At 42.2% G+C, this 18,610-nt stretch overlaps 1 protein-coding gene across 5 annotated transcripts in view; it reads left to right on the top strand.

The window, feature by feature from the left end:
* Nucleotides 1–18,610, top strand: part of THSD7A (thrombospondin type 1 domain containing 7A) — a 265,935-nt gene that overhangs the window by 235,166 nt on the left and 12,159 nt on the right. For all 5 annotated transcript variants that reach the window (XM_083705189.1, XM_083705190.1, XM_083705193.1 and 2 more), the window contains 6 exons: nucleotides 3,143–3,296; nucleotides 4,089–4,230; nucleotides 5,014–5,129; nucleotides 11,560–11,677; nucleotides 15,427–15,572; nucleotides 16,600–16,774. In XM_083705189.1, the coding sequence (XP_083561315.1) occupies nucleotides 3,143–3,296; nucleotides 4,089–4,230; nucleotides 5,014–5,129; nucleotides 11,560–11,677; nucleotides 15,427–15,572; nucleotides 16,600–16,774 (851 nt within the window). The remainder of the gene's footprint in view (nucleotides 1–3,142; nucleotides 3,297–4,088; nucleotides 4,231–5,013; nucleotides 5,130–11,559; nucleotides 11,678–15,426; nucleotides 15,573–16,599; nucleotides 16,775–18,610) is intronic.

Genomic DNA, 18,610 nt, shown 5'->3' with positions numbered 1-18,610 from the left:
CAGAACTCCATAGATAGCCATGGATTGTTGCTTGCTGACAGCCTGAAGCTCTTTTGCTCCACCCAATTTTTATGTATGTGTCAAATAGTTCATGATGATTTTCACCCCTGCACCACACACCCTTTCTGGTATGTGCCATACTAATAACTGTGTCCCCTTCCCTATTCTATGCCCATCTCTCTGTAGATTGACATTGTAGATGCCACTGACACAACCCCTTTGTTCTCTGGGGTTCCAGCCTCAGGCACTTCCTAATATTTAATTGCACTGTACAGTATAGCAAAAGTCATAACAATGTTAGTCTTACTTTTTTCCCTTTATTCAAAACAAAAATATTTATTTTAGATTTTCAGATGCCATTGTATAATCATGAAAGGGGTGGGAAAGTTTCGTTTTTTTGTAAACTTGGCAAGCCCAAGGTACAACAACTCAGGTGAATGACACTAGCGATGTTGCTGACAAACTGAAACCCAGTTTATACAAATTTAATTTAATTAGTCCTAATTTTTAAACCTGAGTGTTAAAAAATTGCTGCTGCCCTTTAGTTCTCATATTTTTATGATTGTTTGAATCATTGTTTTTCTTTTTATGTACTACGGTACAGTATTTCAAAAAGTAAGCTTTTGATCCATTTTTAATGACCAAAATACCAAAAACTACACTACCAATATGGGTTGCTATATGTCCGGATTGTTCCAGACATTTCAGTGATTTTTGCCTTGAAGCTGTTTAAGGGAGCTGAATACTGGCTATGTCCGGAAAATTCCAGACGTATGGCAACCCTAACATAAACAGCCCTGAGAATTTATTTATTGAAAGACAGTATAAAAACTAGTGTGCAGAAGGAAAGCATATCTCTTACTTGGCTTTCCTTTTGTCTTTACCCATTCTTTCTTGGCACAAAAAGTTACCATTGTTTCCAGTGGAGTTTACTTCCACTTGGCTTAGCGTAGGTGGTTTGGGGAGGGGGGCGTTGCTGTGTTTTCATTCCTGTTTCATGCACAATTTCAGAGCTTTGCAGCGTGCCTTTGGAATCATGGTGGCTCAGTATGATAGGTGTCCAATTATGATCTGGTATGACAAGAGACTCAATGACAAGCGCCCTAATGAGCGCTTTATTGTTGGGAACATTTGCTGTGAAGTGCCAAATGTTCATTTTCATCTGCCACAGGTATATTATTCTGCTGTCAAGTTTCACAAGGTTATGTTCAAAACAGAGGCTCACTTTGAAGCTACGAAAGATTTATTTGGGGAATGCCATCTTTCTAGCTTTCAAATTTCCACTAGAAGAAATTGGCAATAGTAACTATGATAGATACTCCTTTTCCTACAGATAATTTGTTCTCCCTATAGCCCTGCTCTACCCCATGTTAAAGCAGGGAGTATAGTAACCTAGAAAGATAATAGATCGTGTATGTATCATCAGAGCCAAATGTGAGGCAGGGGGAAGTCTATTATTCATTCCAAATACTGAAATCTCAGTCCAGTAGAATTAAAATCCAGAAACACCCTCGCTTCCTAAATGTTAAATGCTAAATTTCATCAAGTCATTTTGTGCAGGCAGAGGGTCTCCAAGCCCTGTGTTCACAGTATGACCACCTCATTGTAAAGATGCTCTGATTTGAATCTTGACAGCTTGAAATGATGGGATAAACAGCAGTTGAAAGAGTTGACAATATTGGCATGTGAGTACAGCCAGGATTTGAAGGCATTTCAGTATACTGCCCCTTCTGGTGTGAGACTCAAACTTAGTCATATTTCAGATGTGTATTTGCACATTGCATTACGATTACTTTTCCTTCCCCACCCCAGAAATTTTGGTTTATTTCACCAAGCTGAATTTAAGAAAACTGGATGATGATCCTTGATGTAGAAATAACTCCTAGATATAATTAATATAATTACTACTGGTCAATGCTCCCCCCCCCCTTGAAAAATAGGTGCTGGTACTCACCATGAAGTTGTTACAGTAAGTAACCAAAAAAGGGTGCCAGTACTGTATACCCTTGAGTACCTCCGGGGGGGGGGGGGGGGAGCACTGCTACTAGTATTCACCATAGCAGGAAAACATAAGTAACAGGCTATGCAAAATGAAATCTGAAACAGGGCATTAACCACCTAATCTGATGTTGGTGTCAGGATTTATTTAGCCATAGGCATATAAAGGAAGTAGTGAAGTATAGTAATTAGCAAAGCAATCTTAACCCTCAAATAAGCTGGCTGTAGGGGTCAGAATGCAGTGGAGTTTCCCTTCTGCCAAAGTGTAGATTAGTAAACCAACTGGGCATGTGCAAAGTAAGGTTCAAATTGCTTTAAAGAAGGAAGTCCTGTGGATGAAGAGAACCAAGGCTACCTTTGCATTGATGCTGCAGGATCCAGGGTCACTCCATAGCTTATCCCTGCCAGCAAGTAACCTAAATATGGGCAGCTGCATTTGTGCACATTTACACAGTCCTACCCTTAGCCAAGGGACGCGGGTGGCGCTGTGGGTTAAACCACAGAGCCTAGGACTTGCCGATCATAAGGTTGGCGGTTTGAATCCCTGCAACGGGGTGAGCTCCCATTGCTCGGTCCCTGCTCCTGCCAACCTAGCAGTTCGAAAGCACATCAAAGTGCAAGTAGATAAATAGGTACCACTCTGGCTGGAAGGTAAACGGCGTCTCCGTGCACTGCTCTGGTTCACCAGAAGCGGCTTAGTCATGCTGGCCACATGACCCGGAAGCTGTCTGTGGAGAAACGCCGGTTCCCTCGGTCTATAGAGCGAGATGAGCACCGCAACCCCAGAGTCGGTCACGACTGGACCTAATGGTCAGGGGTCCCTTTACCTTTAACCTTAGCCAATGTGATGTCCTCCAGAGGTTCCTGGGCAACATTTCCCATCAGCCCTAGCCAGCAAGGCCTGTGGCCAGGGATTATTGGAGCTGTAGATGGTTATCTGGAGGGCTTTATGTTGGCTACCACTGCTCTAGATTATGTGTTCCTTGGAGCAGGACCCCTGCATGTTTCCCTCAATCTGCAAAGTCCTGTGTCTATTGGCTTTGCTTTATAACGTATACTTAAAAATCAATGCTACTGTACATTGGCAGCCTATTAAAAAATAATAATCTACATGTATATTTAGGCATGGGCTTTGTTTTTCCAGATGCATGCAGAACACCATGGATGGTCCTTCGGACACGGTTGAAGACTACCTGTGTGACCAAGAAGAGATGCCCATTGGTGCTAGAAAGTGCACATTGCCATGCCCGGAGGATTGTGTCATGTCTGAATGGGGCCAGTGGTCTCGGTGTTCCTTGGTAAGTCATATGCTACTGAAGAGAGAGAGAGAAAAGAAAGCTAGCATTTAAGCATTTCGGAATTTTCTTGTTCAGCCTGACTCAGTGCCTATCTGGCTGTCGTTTGTCAGCTGGTAAATATGTGGCGCTGTGGGTTAAACCACAGAGCCTAGGACTTGCCGATCAGAAGGTTGGTAGTTCGAATCCCTGCGACGGGGTGAGCTCCCGTTGCTTGGTCCCTGCTCCTGCCAACCTAGCAGTTCAAAAGCACATCAAAGTGCAAGTAGATAAATAGGTACTGCTCCGGCGGGAAGGTAAACAGCATTTCCGTGCTCTGCTCTGGTTCGCCAGAAGCGGCTTAGTCATGCTGGCCTCATGACCCGGAAGCTGTACGCCGGCTCCCTCGGCCAATAAAGCGAGATGAGCGCTGCGACCCCAGAGTCGGTCACGACTGGACCTAATGGTCAGGGGTCCCTTTACCTTACCTTAAATATGTTTTTATCCCATAAGTTTTCCCCTGCAAAGCTTGGTCTCTAGAGGCCACTTCTTTTTATACCCGTGGTTGCTTTTGAATGGATTTTTAAGGTTGCGTGTTTTCCATGTTGCTCATTTTAAGTATTGTTAATTGTTTCACCCTGGCTATATGTTTTTTATTTGTATTCTGATTCGAAATCACTGTAAGCCACCCGGAGTGGTGCTTGGGAAACAGAAGGATGGCCTATTTTAAAGAAAACCAAACATATAAAATAAAACAAAGTTGCGCCAGTGTATTACGTGTATCAAAGTAAAAGGATGTGTCCTCTCCTTTCTCAGCCGTGTAATGGAAGCAGTGTGAGGGAACGAACAGCGGAAGTCGTGAGGCAACCTCAAGGAGGAAAGCCCTGCCCTGCTGCTGTGGAGACAGAACCCTGCAGCCTGAACAAAAACTGCTTCCACTATGATTACAATGTGACAGGTACTGGTCTTAGTTAAGATGACAAGTAGGAACTGCAACAAGATGTTGCAGTGTGGAGTGTTCCTCTTCAGGGTTCCAGCCAGCCAGCTGCTACATTCCATTCCATTGTCTCCCATGCCTGCTCCAATACTGAGCTAGCATTCTGTGGCTACTGAGCATGCTCAGTCCTCATTAGGCTGTGGGGTTCTTCCAAGCCCTTCCCGTTGTGCATGGATGGTGCCATTTTGTTGGCGCAAGTTCCAGTTTTCAGGCACTAACTGTGTTTGCTATTAGTATACGATGCAAGCTTTTTTGTCTTCTTTGAATTGCTGATCTTTTCGATCCAGAAACATCATTTGCACTGAAATCCTATGCACGTTCACAAGACCAGTAAACGCCACAGTGAAAAACATCTAGAGGATTGCAATTTTCCTCTGCAATCTTTTGCACACCTACTTGGGAATAAGCCTCATTGAACTCAGTGGGACATCCAGTAAGCATGCACTGGATTCCACTGGGCTGTTGTTGGCTGCAGTTTCCTAGGAGGCTGTACAAGAGGCCTGCTGCTGGTTATTGGACTTTGGAAAATGGAATTGAATGAAACATTAGTGAGAGGTGACATTTTAGCAGTAACAGGCTGTGCAGCGATGCCAGTGTTGCAAGGCTGGTTCTGTATCTTTGTCCTGCTGCACAGGCCACTACTGCATTTTACTGTAAGTTCACTCTGGTGTAGTGAGAAATACATTTTCTTTCTCAATGGTTTCCTCCTCTATTCAACGCACCCTACCCCTTTGTTACCTCTAGACTGGAGCACCTGCCAGCTAAGTGAGAAAGCTGTCTGTGGTAACGGGATCAAAACAAGGATGCTTGATTGTGTTCGCAGCGATGGCAAGTCGGTTGACCTGAAGTACTGTGAAAAGGTGGGTGGGTCTTTCTTTTCCTCTTCCTTTTTCTGGTCCTGCAAATAATCCCCATCATCTCTAAGTGCATTCATTCTGACATGGAGTCAATTGGCACAGAGCTGCATGGATCTACACTCTGGCAGATGCTTCTCAGTGTTATTTGAGGACTGTTAAGTACCCCTGAAATGAGCCTGTGCCATAATCAGTGGTTTTGTCGCTTAATTTCCTGTTTGCATAAGTGTGTGACCACACTTTTTTTTTTAGCTCCTGAAAGTAATGGTTTGGGAACAATAAGCAATCAAGGTGAAGAAGTATCATAAATCTTAATCAGGATGGTAATCACCATTTTAATTTGAAGTGGTTCCTTTGTAGTGCTTTGGACATCTGCCAACATCATTTTCGTTCAGGGTGTTCTTTCTTTCTCTTCATTTCTTCTTGTATCTAGGGTTAGTGCCAGCTTTTCAGAGCCAGGTTTGTAAGTCAAGGAACCTCTTCAATAATATTGGGGAAGCCTGCAGCATTAACAAACAATCATGGCTTGTAAATAAGGCTGCTTGAAAAATTAACCCTCACCTAGGGAACGGTTAAACTGGGGTGGAGAACCTGTGACCTCCCAGATGTTGCTAGATTCCAGCTGCCATTATTCCTGATCATTGTCCATGGTGGCTGGGGCTGATGGGAGCTGGCACCTAACTACATCTGCAAGGCTTCACAAGTTCTCCATCTCTCCTCAATGTAACAGTTTCACATGCCAGCTATTCAATGCCTTCTCTGTACAGATGACACTGTAGTTTTGAATCATGGTTGGTTTTGCATCCCACTAGCTTGTCAGTAGATAACAAGAAAATCTAGTAATCCCAGAATGTTTCTGCAGTTAGGCACAACTAAACAGCAAAATAGGTGGGTGAACAACAAATCAGAATGGATGGACATTATGATCACTAAGACACAGGAATAAGTCAAGACAGGCCCCAGAAAGGAACAATGTGCTTACTCACAAGTAAAGAGTGTGAATTACCTTATTTTTGGCTCTATACGACACACTTTCCCCCTCCTAAAAAGTAAGGGGAAATGTGTGTGCGTCTTATGGAGCGAATACAGGCTGCGCAGCTATTGCTGAAGCCAGAAGAGCAAGAGGGATCGGTGTGACCCTCTTAGTTACGCAAAGCCTCAAGAGGCTTTGCGTTGCTTTCTTGTTCCTTGTTTTCCTCCTCTAAAAACTAGGTGCGTCTTATGGTCAGATGCGTCTTATAGAGCGAAAAATACGGTAGCTCCATTTAGGTCCTGTGTGAAGCAGCGTTTGGCAGATGGTGTCTTTTTTCCTTAAGACTTGAGAATCTGTAGTTTTATGAACAGGCAGTGGCAACGCAGCAGCAACATTATAATACATCTCCAAGTCTATCAAAATAGCACTAGGCTGACTTTCAGTCACTATAAATAGGACAGCAAAAGCTCTAAAGTTTGTTAAGGACAAAGTGAGATTTGCACTCACTATCTCAACTCATTCAGTGCTGATATATTGTAAATCTATTGAATACTAGTTTGGGGAAAGTAAATGCTTCCTTCTTTATGGAAGATATACTTGCACATAAACCACTTTACTCTTATGCACATTGCAAACGTGGTTGGGTCTATTTGCATTTTAAAGTATTAGGTGCAGCGGGGAAAGTTCCTTTGGATGTTTGCCAGTATTTCCTATTGACGTTAATGAGAGCTGTGTGTTTGTGTGTGGCTGTACATACGTCTCACGACAAAACCTGGCTCTCTTGTATTATTTTATATTGCTTACTTAATGAGACATGATATGAAGTGTGTCTCTTGACATGGACATTAGAGAAGCATGAATACCTTTCCCGAAACAATAAGCAATGGCGGATTTAATTCAGCAGGAAGTCAGAAGAGTCTTTACACCTGTTCATGTGGGGCTGAATCTCCCCTTCTAAACTGCCTCCCCCTTCAAACTGTCATATATGATCAATATTTTAACGTCCTGCTTTCTCTGCCTCCACATTCCTTCTTTGCTGGATCCATTTTTCTGTCCTGCTTATACTATACTATACTGTATGTAAGCAAGGGACATAGACGGATCTGTTTCATTTATAACTGGTGTTGGCTGCCTTAAGGCCTCAGGTTAGAGCAGGATATAAGGCTATAATAAATGAGTAAGTTACAGGTGGTCGTTGTGCAGAGTGTGGCACTGGCGGGAGGCTTGAAAGCCCCACCATCTCCACCATGGCCCGCTACTCAAGGACCCCAGCCAGTGCCTAGCAGAACTGAACCCCATCAGCTGACATCACATAGTGGCACCAGCTGATTGACAGGAGGAGGTGGCCTCACAGACAAAACTAGAGCCCTCTGGTGGGCTAAGATTGGATTGTGGGCCAGAGGTGCCTTATCCCTGTAGCAGAACAAACCTCAAGTAAAATGTAGTTGATATATCAGCTTGATAAAATCTCAAGAGAACAATCAGGGACATTGATCTCAATGGGTCTACTCTGAGTAAAACCTGACTACTATCCGCTGTAGATTTTTTTAGAATTAAAAAAAAAGCCCTAGATCCTGCCTAGGTACCCATGTTCACTGCAATATACACTCTTGTGCATAAACTGTCATTGTCTTAATGCATCCTTGATTATCTCAGAAAGTCTCCACCAGTCTGCTAAGTAAGCTACTCCAACATCCTTATTGCTCCCTGGCTTAATTAATTCCCACTGCCCCCCCCCCCAGCATATTTTCAGTGTGTATTGTTGCTTATCACAAAATCTCAAAGAACAGCCGGAACACTAGTAGATCTCTGCTGGGTTCCAAAATTAACACATCACAAAACTTTCCTTGCCAGTTCCTTGAGGTTTTTGAAATTCAAATTATTTAAATTCAGGACAGACTCCATGCTGTTCAAATACCCAGAAGCTTATTGTTGCTCATTTACCTACATCAGAAGAGTTTAAACTAAGCTTTCTCTCTGCCATTCTGTGCCTGTCTCACAAACAGGCTATCAGCAGGTAAGCTTCGCTTTTTAAAAAAGTAACCCACCTGAGATGCAATTCCTGCTGAGCTTAGGCAGAGATAACTTGTTAAATCCCAGACATTTACACAGATCTTAGGGTAGACTATCATCTTTCACACTATGAAGTGACTTTTTGGGGGGGCAACCTCCCTTAGGTAGAAACCTTTGCGTCCTGTGAATGATTGCACTAACCCTGAAAACATTCAGAAATCAGTGAGAGAACATTTCAATCTACCAGGGCATTCTTCTGTTGACTTGGCGATTGCCATACTGGAGACTAGCATGAACCTGCTGCATAGGAGCTTAACAAGAAGTTCGCTTCTATACATTTGGGCTTAAATGGAGACAATGGTTTGTAGGTGTTAATTAGTATACCAAAATCACCTAATACACATTGTTGTCCTCCATACAAACAAACAAATCTGTGTACATAAAAATGAGGATTTCAGGCATCTGTGTCTAGTGTTAAAGGGTGAGGTTGTGTGACAGTTGGACCTACGTGCCTTGCCCTCCTCCTCCTAGTTCACCCTAGGAATTCAGAAATCTTTGCTTCTGTTTTGGTTTTTTGGTTGTTGTTTTTTTACTAACCACAGCATATTGTTGCATCCAAACCTATGGTTAGTTTGAACTGGTTTACTAAAGTGTTTGCATTAAACCATGGTTTATGAAGATGACTTTCTTTAGTAAATCATAGTTAAGATTAGGGTTTGAATATAACACTAAACCGAGGCTGATCAGAAACAGAAGTGGGAACTTCTGTTCCCCTCATGGCCACTCCGGAAGAGAGAGGAGGAGGGGAGTGTGCAGTCCTGAAGCTCACAGAGCTCATAGCACTAACCCATATTTTTTTTATTATTATTATTATTATTATTATTAATAATAATAATAATAATAATAATTTTTTATTTATACCCTGCCCTCCCCAGCCAAGGCCGGGCTCAGAGCGGCTTATAAGCAATAATAAAAACAAGTTAGATAGATAGATAGATAGATAGATTCTTTATTGTCATTACACAAGTGCAACATTGCACAAGTGCAACGAAATTGGATGCCATCCCTTAAAAACAACAAAAGCAACACAACAACAACAACCAAACAAACCACATTCCAGCCACACCCACACCCACACCCATCAAACTCCCAGGTCACACTATCGAGTTACTGCATTTAAGAAGGCCACAGCTCTTGGATAGAAACTATTTTTCAGTCTATTTGTCCTTGACTTGATGTTTCTGTATCTCCTGCCAGAAGGCAGTAGTACAAACAGACTGTGTCCCGGGTGAGATGCATCCTGCAGGATATTGTTTGCTTTCCTAAGACAGCGGGAACCGTACAGTTCTTCCAAAGATGGGAGGGGATGACCAATAATCCTTTGGGCTGTGGTTATGACCTTCTGGAGCACCTTCCTCTTCCTAGCTGTACAGCTGGAGAACCAGGCACAAATACAGTATGTGAGAATGCTCTCTATGGAGCCTCGGTAGAAGGACACCAGCAGTCTCTCACTCAGATTGTTCTTCTTTAAAAGTCTGAGGAAATAAATTCTCTGCTGGGCCTTCTTCACCAGAGCAGTGGTATTTGCGCTCCAAGTCATGCCCTGATCGATAGTCACTCCCAAAAACCTGAATTCCGCCACCCTCTCCACCCGTTCCCCGTTGATATACAAGGGCTGAATGTCCGCCTTTTTTTTTCTGTAATCCACCACCAATTCCTTGGTCTTAGTCGTATTAAGAGCCAGATTGTTCTCTCCACACCAAGCACAAAGCCGCTCCACCTCGTCCCGATAGGCGGACTCATCCCCTCCTGAAATGAGCCCCACCACCGTAGTGTCATCAGCAAACTTGATGATTTTGTTGCTGGAATAAATGGCTGTACAATCATACGTATAGAGAGTATAGAGCAGGGGACTCAACACACAACCCTGTGGTGAGCCGGTGTTAAGGCTAAGGGCTGTGGACATATGTGACCCTACTCTAACCCTCTGAGAACGTTCTGACAAAAAGTCCAAAACCCAGAGACAGGTGGAGTTGGAGAGTCCAATCGCCTCTAGCTTGGACACCAGTCTATGGGGGAGGATAGTGTTGAATGATTACAGCTTAAAAACAAAATTAAAATACAACATTCAAATATTGAAACATTAAAACATTTTAGCATTGCATGTGAAGACAGCCTGCAACCTGGTATCTGGTTTTCAACATGCAGACTTTGGGAGGAAGGAGTAACATTCAGTCATGTGAGCTCTCGCCCACAATTGAGAAAAAACAACTGCTGGCTGTAAGAACTGGGCCTTGATTTTAGATTTGGGAATGCACATCAGTTTAGTCTCTGTCTTCCTTATACTTTGTTCTATTGCTGTTTAGGGGGCTATGTCTACAGCCACCTCAGACCTTCTACTTAATAGCCAAGTGCTAGGAATGAATGCTGGCTTTCTGCAAGTTCAGGGTTTAAGCTGAGTAAGGTTTGGGAATTTGTTTAGCATTAGCACATTCATCTGAAAATCTGGCTCAGTCAGATTTCCCAGAATCATGTATGTTGGTGATGGAAAAGCATTTCTGCACATTTACACGTGATGTCCCACACAATACAGGTTGGCTGTGGAAACACTAGCATAGCACAAATATTTCTTAGGGTAAGTCAGTGTGTAGAGCTGTCTGTGTGTATAGAGTTTGAAGCTACTGTTGTAGCTTTCCTATTTAGAGATTTCAGAAGCGAAATAACAAGTGATGCCATTTGCAGAACAGAAGAGAGGTCTCCAGCCTCATTTGTGGTTGTTAATGATGCTGCAACTGTTCAGCTCAGAATGTGCAGGCACACGTCTTATACTGATGGGTAGATAGATGTTAAATGCCTATATTATAGCTGCACAATGTAGCTGATAGCTTCTAACAGCTGTGCTAAATTTCAGACAATATACCACTTAAAATGATGTTCCTTCACTGATCCTCAATTCTGGATATTGAGACAGTAACAAAATTATGTTTAAGGTGTCGTTTTCAGGGACGTTTCTAGGTCCTTAAGAGACTTTTGGATGCAGCTCAGTGACACAAATTTGCATAAAAACTGTGTGTACTAGTTTCTTCTATGTATAGTTGAAAATGTAGGCCCAGGAGAGGGGAAGCCATCATGTACTACTCAAAAAAGGAGGGAAAGGGCAGGAGATCAGGGGCCCAGTGGAAAAGACTCCCTGACCAACCCACTTGTTTGTCTATATCTTATTCAATGATTTGGAACATGTTTAGGTTCTTATATGAATTGCTGCAATTCTGAACAAGCATTTACTGACTAATACATTTATGTAGTTGATTTCTCTCTTTTGTCTTCATAATTATTAACTTCTATTCAAAGGAGCGGTCACCTTCAATTCAGCTGTTATCCAGTGGCATGACTATCTTGCACGATGACTTACTGATAGTAGAATCATTCTTTTTTTCTTTTTTTTCTTAGCTTGGCTTGGAAAAGACCTGGCACATGAATACATCTTGTGTGGTAGAATGCCCTGTGAACTGCCAGCTGTCGGACTGGTCTCCGTGGTCTGAGTGCTCTCAGGCTTGTGGCCTAGCCGGTAAGTTTGGGAGATTCTCTTTGATGCTTAAACGTCTTAAAACATGAGCTTCCAGCTCATACCAGCCACTGAGAAACAGAAGGGGAAATTCTTTGGATAAAGAGATTTGTAGGGTTAGGGAGGTTTGCTTTGCCTGCCTGCAAGCTTCCCTTATGCCACGCTTGTGCTAAGAGGATCAGGATTGTCAAAATCCATTTCTGACTTAGATAATGGAAATGAGAGATGGCAAAACTCTGCATGAAACTATTGCAGGGGACTATATTTGTGACTGGCAGATCAGAGCAAACATAAAACAATTTTAGCCCCTGAGAAGCTCCCAAAGGTGTTGGGCTGCTTTTCTACAAATACAGTTAGCATCAATAGATTGTTATAAATGCATCTCTTTTCAGGTTGTAGATTCCAGAAAATCATGGGATGTATTGACATAAACACAAAGTTCTGTTTGCGCTTAGAATTAAGTTGTGTTGAACAATTTTACAAATATGTGTAAGGTGAGAAACCTTAGTAGGTGATTCAAATGTTACGGAGTTTCCTCTAGAACCTGGTTTAACAAACCAAGAGCCTGCCTGTACTCTTTCCATGTAGCTATTTTCCTCCCTAGAGCAAATTCCTCCTCCCCACTTAAGCTGTTGGTTGGCACCATCCTTAATCATGGTTAACAGTAACCAGGGTTACATTTAACCAGGATCTGAAACTAGTTCGAAATAGTTGAAACTCTGCAATGATGAAAACATACAGCCAATGGCAACCACAACGTGGTAGACATTGGCCACATGTGGACTATCATATCTTGTCCATCCTAATTTGAACAAGCCTCTTGTGCGGCATACTTTTGTTCTGTTTCTCGCTTCATGAAAGCAGGGGAAACAAGCAGGAATCTGCAGTAAACTACAGTGGTACCTTGGTTTGCAACTGCTTTGGATTACAACCACGTCAAACCCGGAAGTGTGTGTCCCTTTTTTTGGATTACAACCCATTTTTTTTATTACAACCCATTTGGGGGGGGGGGAGGCCCCAATAGCAAAAGCGCACCTTGGGTTACAACCTGTTTTGGTTTACAACTGGACCTCCGGAACTGATTATGGTTGTAAACCAAGGTACCACTGTATTATCTCCAAACTGGGAAATGATGGTTAATGGCTTCCTTGCAAGCCAGGATGTTAAACCATGGTTTAAATTTGGCTTAATCTTCTGGCTTGCCTGGAAGCCATTAAGCATAGTCTCCAAATCTAGGCATAACAGGAAACTATAGTTGACTGCATTTTCCTGGCTTGTCACTCAACTGGTGTGAAGTCACTTCATGTAGGAGAAAGAGGTTTGTTCATATCTTTGCTTTCCAAGTCAAGGTATGATAGTCTAAATCACAGAATCATAGCATTGTGGAGTTGGGACCACGAGGGTCATCCAGTCCAACCCCCCTGCAATGCAGGAATCTTTTGCCCAACATGGCTGAGATTAAGTGTCTCATGCTCTATTGACTAAGCTATCTGCTGTTTATCAGTATATATTTGGGGTCACTTATATGACATTTTCATCCCTCACCACATGCACAAGATACAGTGGTACCTCTGGTTACGTACTTAATTCGTTCCGGAGGTCTGTTCTTAACCTGAAACTGTTCTTAACCTGAAGCACCACTTTAGCTAATGGGGCCTCCCGCTGCCGCCGCGCGATTCTTGTTCTCATCCTGAAGCAAAGTCCTTAACCCGAGGTACTATTTCTGGGTTAGCGGAGTCTGTAACCTGAAGCGTATGTAACCCGAGGTACCACTGTAGTCATTTCTTTTGTGCTACCGTGTTGGGAAGAGCATCACACCACAACACTGCGTGCACTAACTACATTCATGGCTAGAGGCATTTGACTTATTCAGCATCTCAGCAGGAGACAGAGGATTATAGCTAGCTTCCAATATAGCTCTGCTGCCACTCAGTGGACTCTCAAGGGAAGCTTGTATAAAATTCCATTCCTCTGGGGACAGAATGTAACCCAAGTAGTCTTACAGCTGCACAAGAGGCAACAGGTATTATTATTATTTTGAAATAATGATTCTAATCGTTCTCTTTTTATAACACTATTATGCCTTTTAACTAAGGGCTCATCCAGGCTTCCTTTTGTGTTGCGTTCCTAGGCAAAGGTCTGGGCTTTGTGCCCGAGTGGTTTGCTTGTTTGTTTGTTTGTCCCAACGCTTTCCCTGGGGAAATCCATGTTTCACTGCTGAATTGGAGCAAATGGCAGTCAGGTTTTCCATGGACTGCCATTTTGCTCCATTTCAGAGGTAAAATGCAGGTTTTTCCGGGGACAACACCACAACAAAAACAACAACAACAAAACAAAACCCACCCCCCAAAAACCCTGTTCAGACATGGATCTTTAAGGTGCAGACCAGTACCTAGAAAGTACGGCGTGAATGGAAGTCCTAGTATGGTGTTTACTTGTAGTGACAAATACCACAGTGCATTTTGGTTCAGATGAAACAAGATGCTGAAATAAGGCTTTATTGCCATCACTGGTCAATGAACCTTTTAGTGCTACTGCAAGTCACACACACACATTGTCTCTCTCACACTCGTCCTTGTGCTACTGCTGTAGTGACATCTGTCTCCGTAATGAAATGTAATACCTTAGGAAGAAAGGAACAGAATCAACCCAGAGGATCACAAAAGGGATGAAGGAACGCAAGTCCTTGGAAATAGAGCCTGGGTCCTCTAGCACGCCTGGGTAGCGTCTCTGCCTTAGCTGGCCTGAAGATTAATGGCTGCTAAATCCACACTGCTTTAATTTCCTTTTAAGTCTTGTTGAAATATCCTGTTTTCTTTGAAAATTCTTGGTTCGTAATAATGTCTGGGAAGACAAAGAGGATAAACAAACCTCCCTCTGCTTTCTAAGTATTTTTTCTCTTGTAAGACTAGTAGACGTCTATTTTTATTGGGGGGGGGGAGTATCAAAGAATTTATAAACTAAACAAATATTTAAACCAAAGAACGATAGATAATGTGAATGAATCACCTTTATTAAATGCTCCTAGGTTTGGAACTTTTGACTTTGGAAGGAAGATGTTGCTGCATACAAAACACCAATATTTTGATTCCCCCTTAAAACATTCTGTGTTTCTGTGGTTGTAAACAAAGTTTGTCATCCTCAGGCAGAGAGTGTTTAAGCCCTTAATACTTACTCCAAATGTATTTACTTTATTTATTAGAATAAGAGCTACAAACAACTTAACAAAAGAGTGTACATAATAAAATCCCTAGAGGGATCAGATCCAATCATGAAATGGGACTTGATTTAGCTCATAGCAAGTGAACTTATTTGCTGTTTTCTTTGGGCATGGCACCACTTCTTCAAATCCAGTTCTGAGAAAACTGGGATGAGGTGCAATTCCTATAATTATAATACAGAACCTATATTGGCCTCTGGCTAAGAATTGGCATTTCTCTCATTCGCCCAGGAGATTGATTTGGCACAAGATCTCCTTTCGCTCATTCCTTAGTGTCTGTTGATGTCAAGGGGTCTTCCACGTCTTGTTGACCTCCATTTCCCATCAGCCCCAGGCCAATGGTCAGTCATGGTGGGAGCTGAAACTATATACACATTCACAACCTGTTCCTTATTGCTTTCAGATCCAGGTCTGGATTAAGTAAATCAACCCTGATCCTGAATAATGAAAGCCAGAGGCTTAGACTCCTTGATGCACAAGACTAATGTCATTGTTACATTCTTGCTTCTCTTCTTCTCTCTGTGTTTTGAAGGAAGGATGATACGTAGGAGAACTATTATTCAACCTTTCCAAGGTGACGGGAGACCTTGTCCTTCGCTAATGGAGCAGTTCAAACCATGTCCAGTAAAGCCCTGTTATCGGTGGCAGTATAGTCAGTGGGCTGAATGCAAAGTTGAGGTAAAACAAAAGTTTGAAGCCTTTCCCTTCATCTCATCCTCAGATACACACACACAAATAAATGTGGCTTATTATATTGTTTATTAAGTACCTCTAAACTTCATTCTAATGAGGTATTGAAAGGTGAGCTGAGCACTACCTCAGACTTTTTAAGTGAAATGGAAACCAGCCTGTCTCACTCTTGTGACTCAATTTCCAGTGTTTAGCGAAGAACGTCTCATGAGGACTATAACGTTTCAGAATCCATGTTTGAATAAGCAAAGTTACTATCTGCCCATCATTACACAGCTGTTGTGTCAGGAGGAAAAATTCTACCTGAGTCTTACCTCTGACATGCTGGTTTGCTTTGTGTAAGGAAAGTTTAATGCAGGAGCACAAACTTATTTTTATTCTATTTATTTCTTCAAATGTATATACTACTAGAGTGTAAGAAAAACACACAAAGCAGTTTACAAAAAGCTACAGTCACAAGCACATTCTGGCATGGTGCAACCATGGTGCAAAGCTATTTGTAGTAGCATGGTTCAAGGCAACAGATCTTAAAGATCTAGGGTTTTGCCTAATCAGAAAGCCTACATGATTCCAGAGGGAAATTCCACACTCAAAAGTAAACTTAACAAACCCACTGAATGTTGATTGAGTAAAATGACTTTCTGTTATTTTACATTCTGTAAGTACATTATGATAAGACTTTTGTTTGCCTGTTCACTAAGAAAGTATGCCTGTCGTCATCCATCAAATTAGAAAATATGCACAGCTTGATTTCTCTCAGTTCTCTTTTGTGCTAAGCTTAAGGGGATGCCAGAATGCTAAGAGATCAAAAACTAAACAAGATAGGGCAGAAGCACTAGCCTTGGCTACCACAAATCATATGAACTTTGGCAAGCTAAATGGGATTGATAAACTTGGGCCGCCTGCCAGCTGAGAAGTCCCATTGAACATTTGTGGAATTCTCTACACCCTTGTGAGGAAGTAGGAGCATTTCTCCACCTGCAACTTAATCCTTTTTATGGTTCCCTTCTTCCAGAATGCTCAGTGTGGAGAAGGGACAAGAGTCAGAAACATTTCCTGTGTGGTCTATGATGGATCCAGTGATGATGCTGGGAAAATAGTGGATGAAGAATTTTGTGGGGAAATTGAGCCGGTTGTTGATGGCAATAAGAAAATGGTGCTTGAGGAAACCTGTACCCTTCCTTGCCCAGGTGACCAGCTGTGTTTGCATGAATGATGAGTCTGTTGAACCCTAGAAGATTATGTTCTTTCCCACATTGCATTGCTGTATGCTACAGCAAGTCAGAGGAGTTATCTGCCCACTCAAGAGTTTCATAAGAATGTGATCTATTGTTGTAACACTAATTATTTACTTACTGGTAAATTATGTAGCCCCTTGAGTGGTTGCACTGGAAACCCAGACAAGAAGGAGTAGGCAAGATTGGATCCTTATAAGAGAGGGAAACCCAAAGGTATGCTGGAAAAACCTGCATTTAAGAAGAACCCTTGGCTTACCCCAGGCCCCAAACTCAGCAGGGCCCAAAGGCTGCACATGGATTCAGTACTCATGCTCCAAGTGTCAGGAGACAGTGTTAGAGAGCAGCAGGCTGATGTGAGCTCTCAGCCACCTGGTGCTGTGGGTTAGGCTCAAGGGTGAACTCCCTTCCCGTAGTTCCTCCTACTTTCAACTTGGCAAAATACTCTGTGATGGCTTCAGAGCCAAAGGAGAGAAGGAGCAAGCTTTACTTTTGGTCCTGATGCTAGCACAGGGCCTAGAACACCTAAGATGGATTTAGCCTGTAATTATTCCAATTTAATGTGATTTCCCACCCACCTTTAAAAAGTAATTGTTCAGAAGCAATTACAGCCTGTACTAATAGCTCTGAGACAATTGTTCCCTAGTTGTCCTTCAGTTTCCACCAGGTGCTGATTTGGGTGAAGGTAATTCCCCCATCCAAAAGCCCTTAATCTTACACATTGATGGCTGTTCATTACTGCTCACAACTGCTGTTTTGCCCTTTGGCTGCTGCTATTTGTCCCTCTGTTTCATTCATCCCCAAGCGATTTAGGCCAATCTGGGGTCCCACATGACACCACAATGTTTAAACTGGTTTTGTGTTCATTATTGTCCTTAATGATGACAAAAAAATGATGATGTAAACTGCCTTTGGCACTCTTGTTAGGGTTGGAAAGAGGCATACAATGTTTGTATACATGTTTGTATACATATAAAAATAAACTAAGATTTTGCTAGATGTTGACATCACTAAGGGCAAATGAATCCCATTATAATGGAGTTGATGCTTCCTGCATTGGCCATATGGGCACTATTAGCCAATCTAAGATCACTCTTATGAATCAAATGCTTTCTTGGGGCCTTTGTAAGAATATTTGAAAGAATGGTTATGGGCAGGGCTGTAGGTTCAGATAAAGTTTTTAACAAAACTTGCTCTCTAATGTCAACTCAGTACTGGATCCTAACAGCAAATTAGAACAAGTGCTACAATGTTTCAAGCTCAAATTTATTGCTCTTTAACAGATAATCTTTAAAAATATAGAGGGCGGGGGGGCAGACGTTGTTGCTGTTCACTCATAATTTTGTAGAGGAAGTGACCTTTGCTTGAATGGCCCCCACAATTCACCCAAGAAAAGATTAACTGCCCTCTGGGGATGGGTTAATGATGCACTCTAGTTAATGTTTCCAAAGAACACTACATGCCCTCCTATTATACATACATCGTTTATTCAATAATTCATTTCTTTACGCGAGTCCTTAATGTTAGCAAATAAAATCCCCTTCATTAAGGCATCCTGTTAAACATGGAGTTGATTTTATTTGTTGTCAACATAATGTAAGGCAACATGAATTTTTAATAGTCCTTTTGCTAAAATAATTAAAGCTCCAAACTCATTTGCAAGCCTAGATGCCTTTTTCACTTTATGGCCTCCATACACAGGGCACGATTGGCAAAGCTGACTTTCCAGAAAACCCACGTTCACTTAACATGTTGTGTTTTGTGTGGCTTTGAAGCCGTAAGAAAGCATTG

The sequence above is a fragment of the Podarcis gaigeae genome (genome assembly GCF_964106915.1).
Source record: "Podarcis gaigeae genome assembly, chromosome: 12".
Classification (NCBI taxonomy): Eukaryota; Metazoa; Chordata; class Lepidosauria; order Squamata; family Lacertidae; genus Podarcis; species Podarcis gaigeae.
This window is presented reverse-complemented; position numbering and strand designations above follow the sequence as displayed.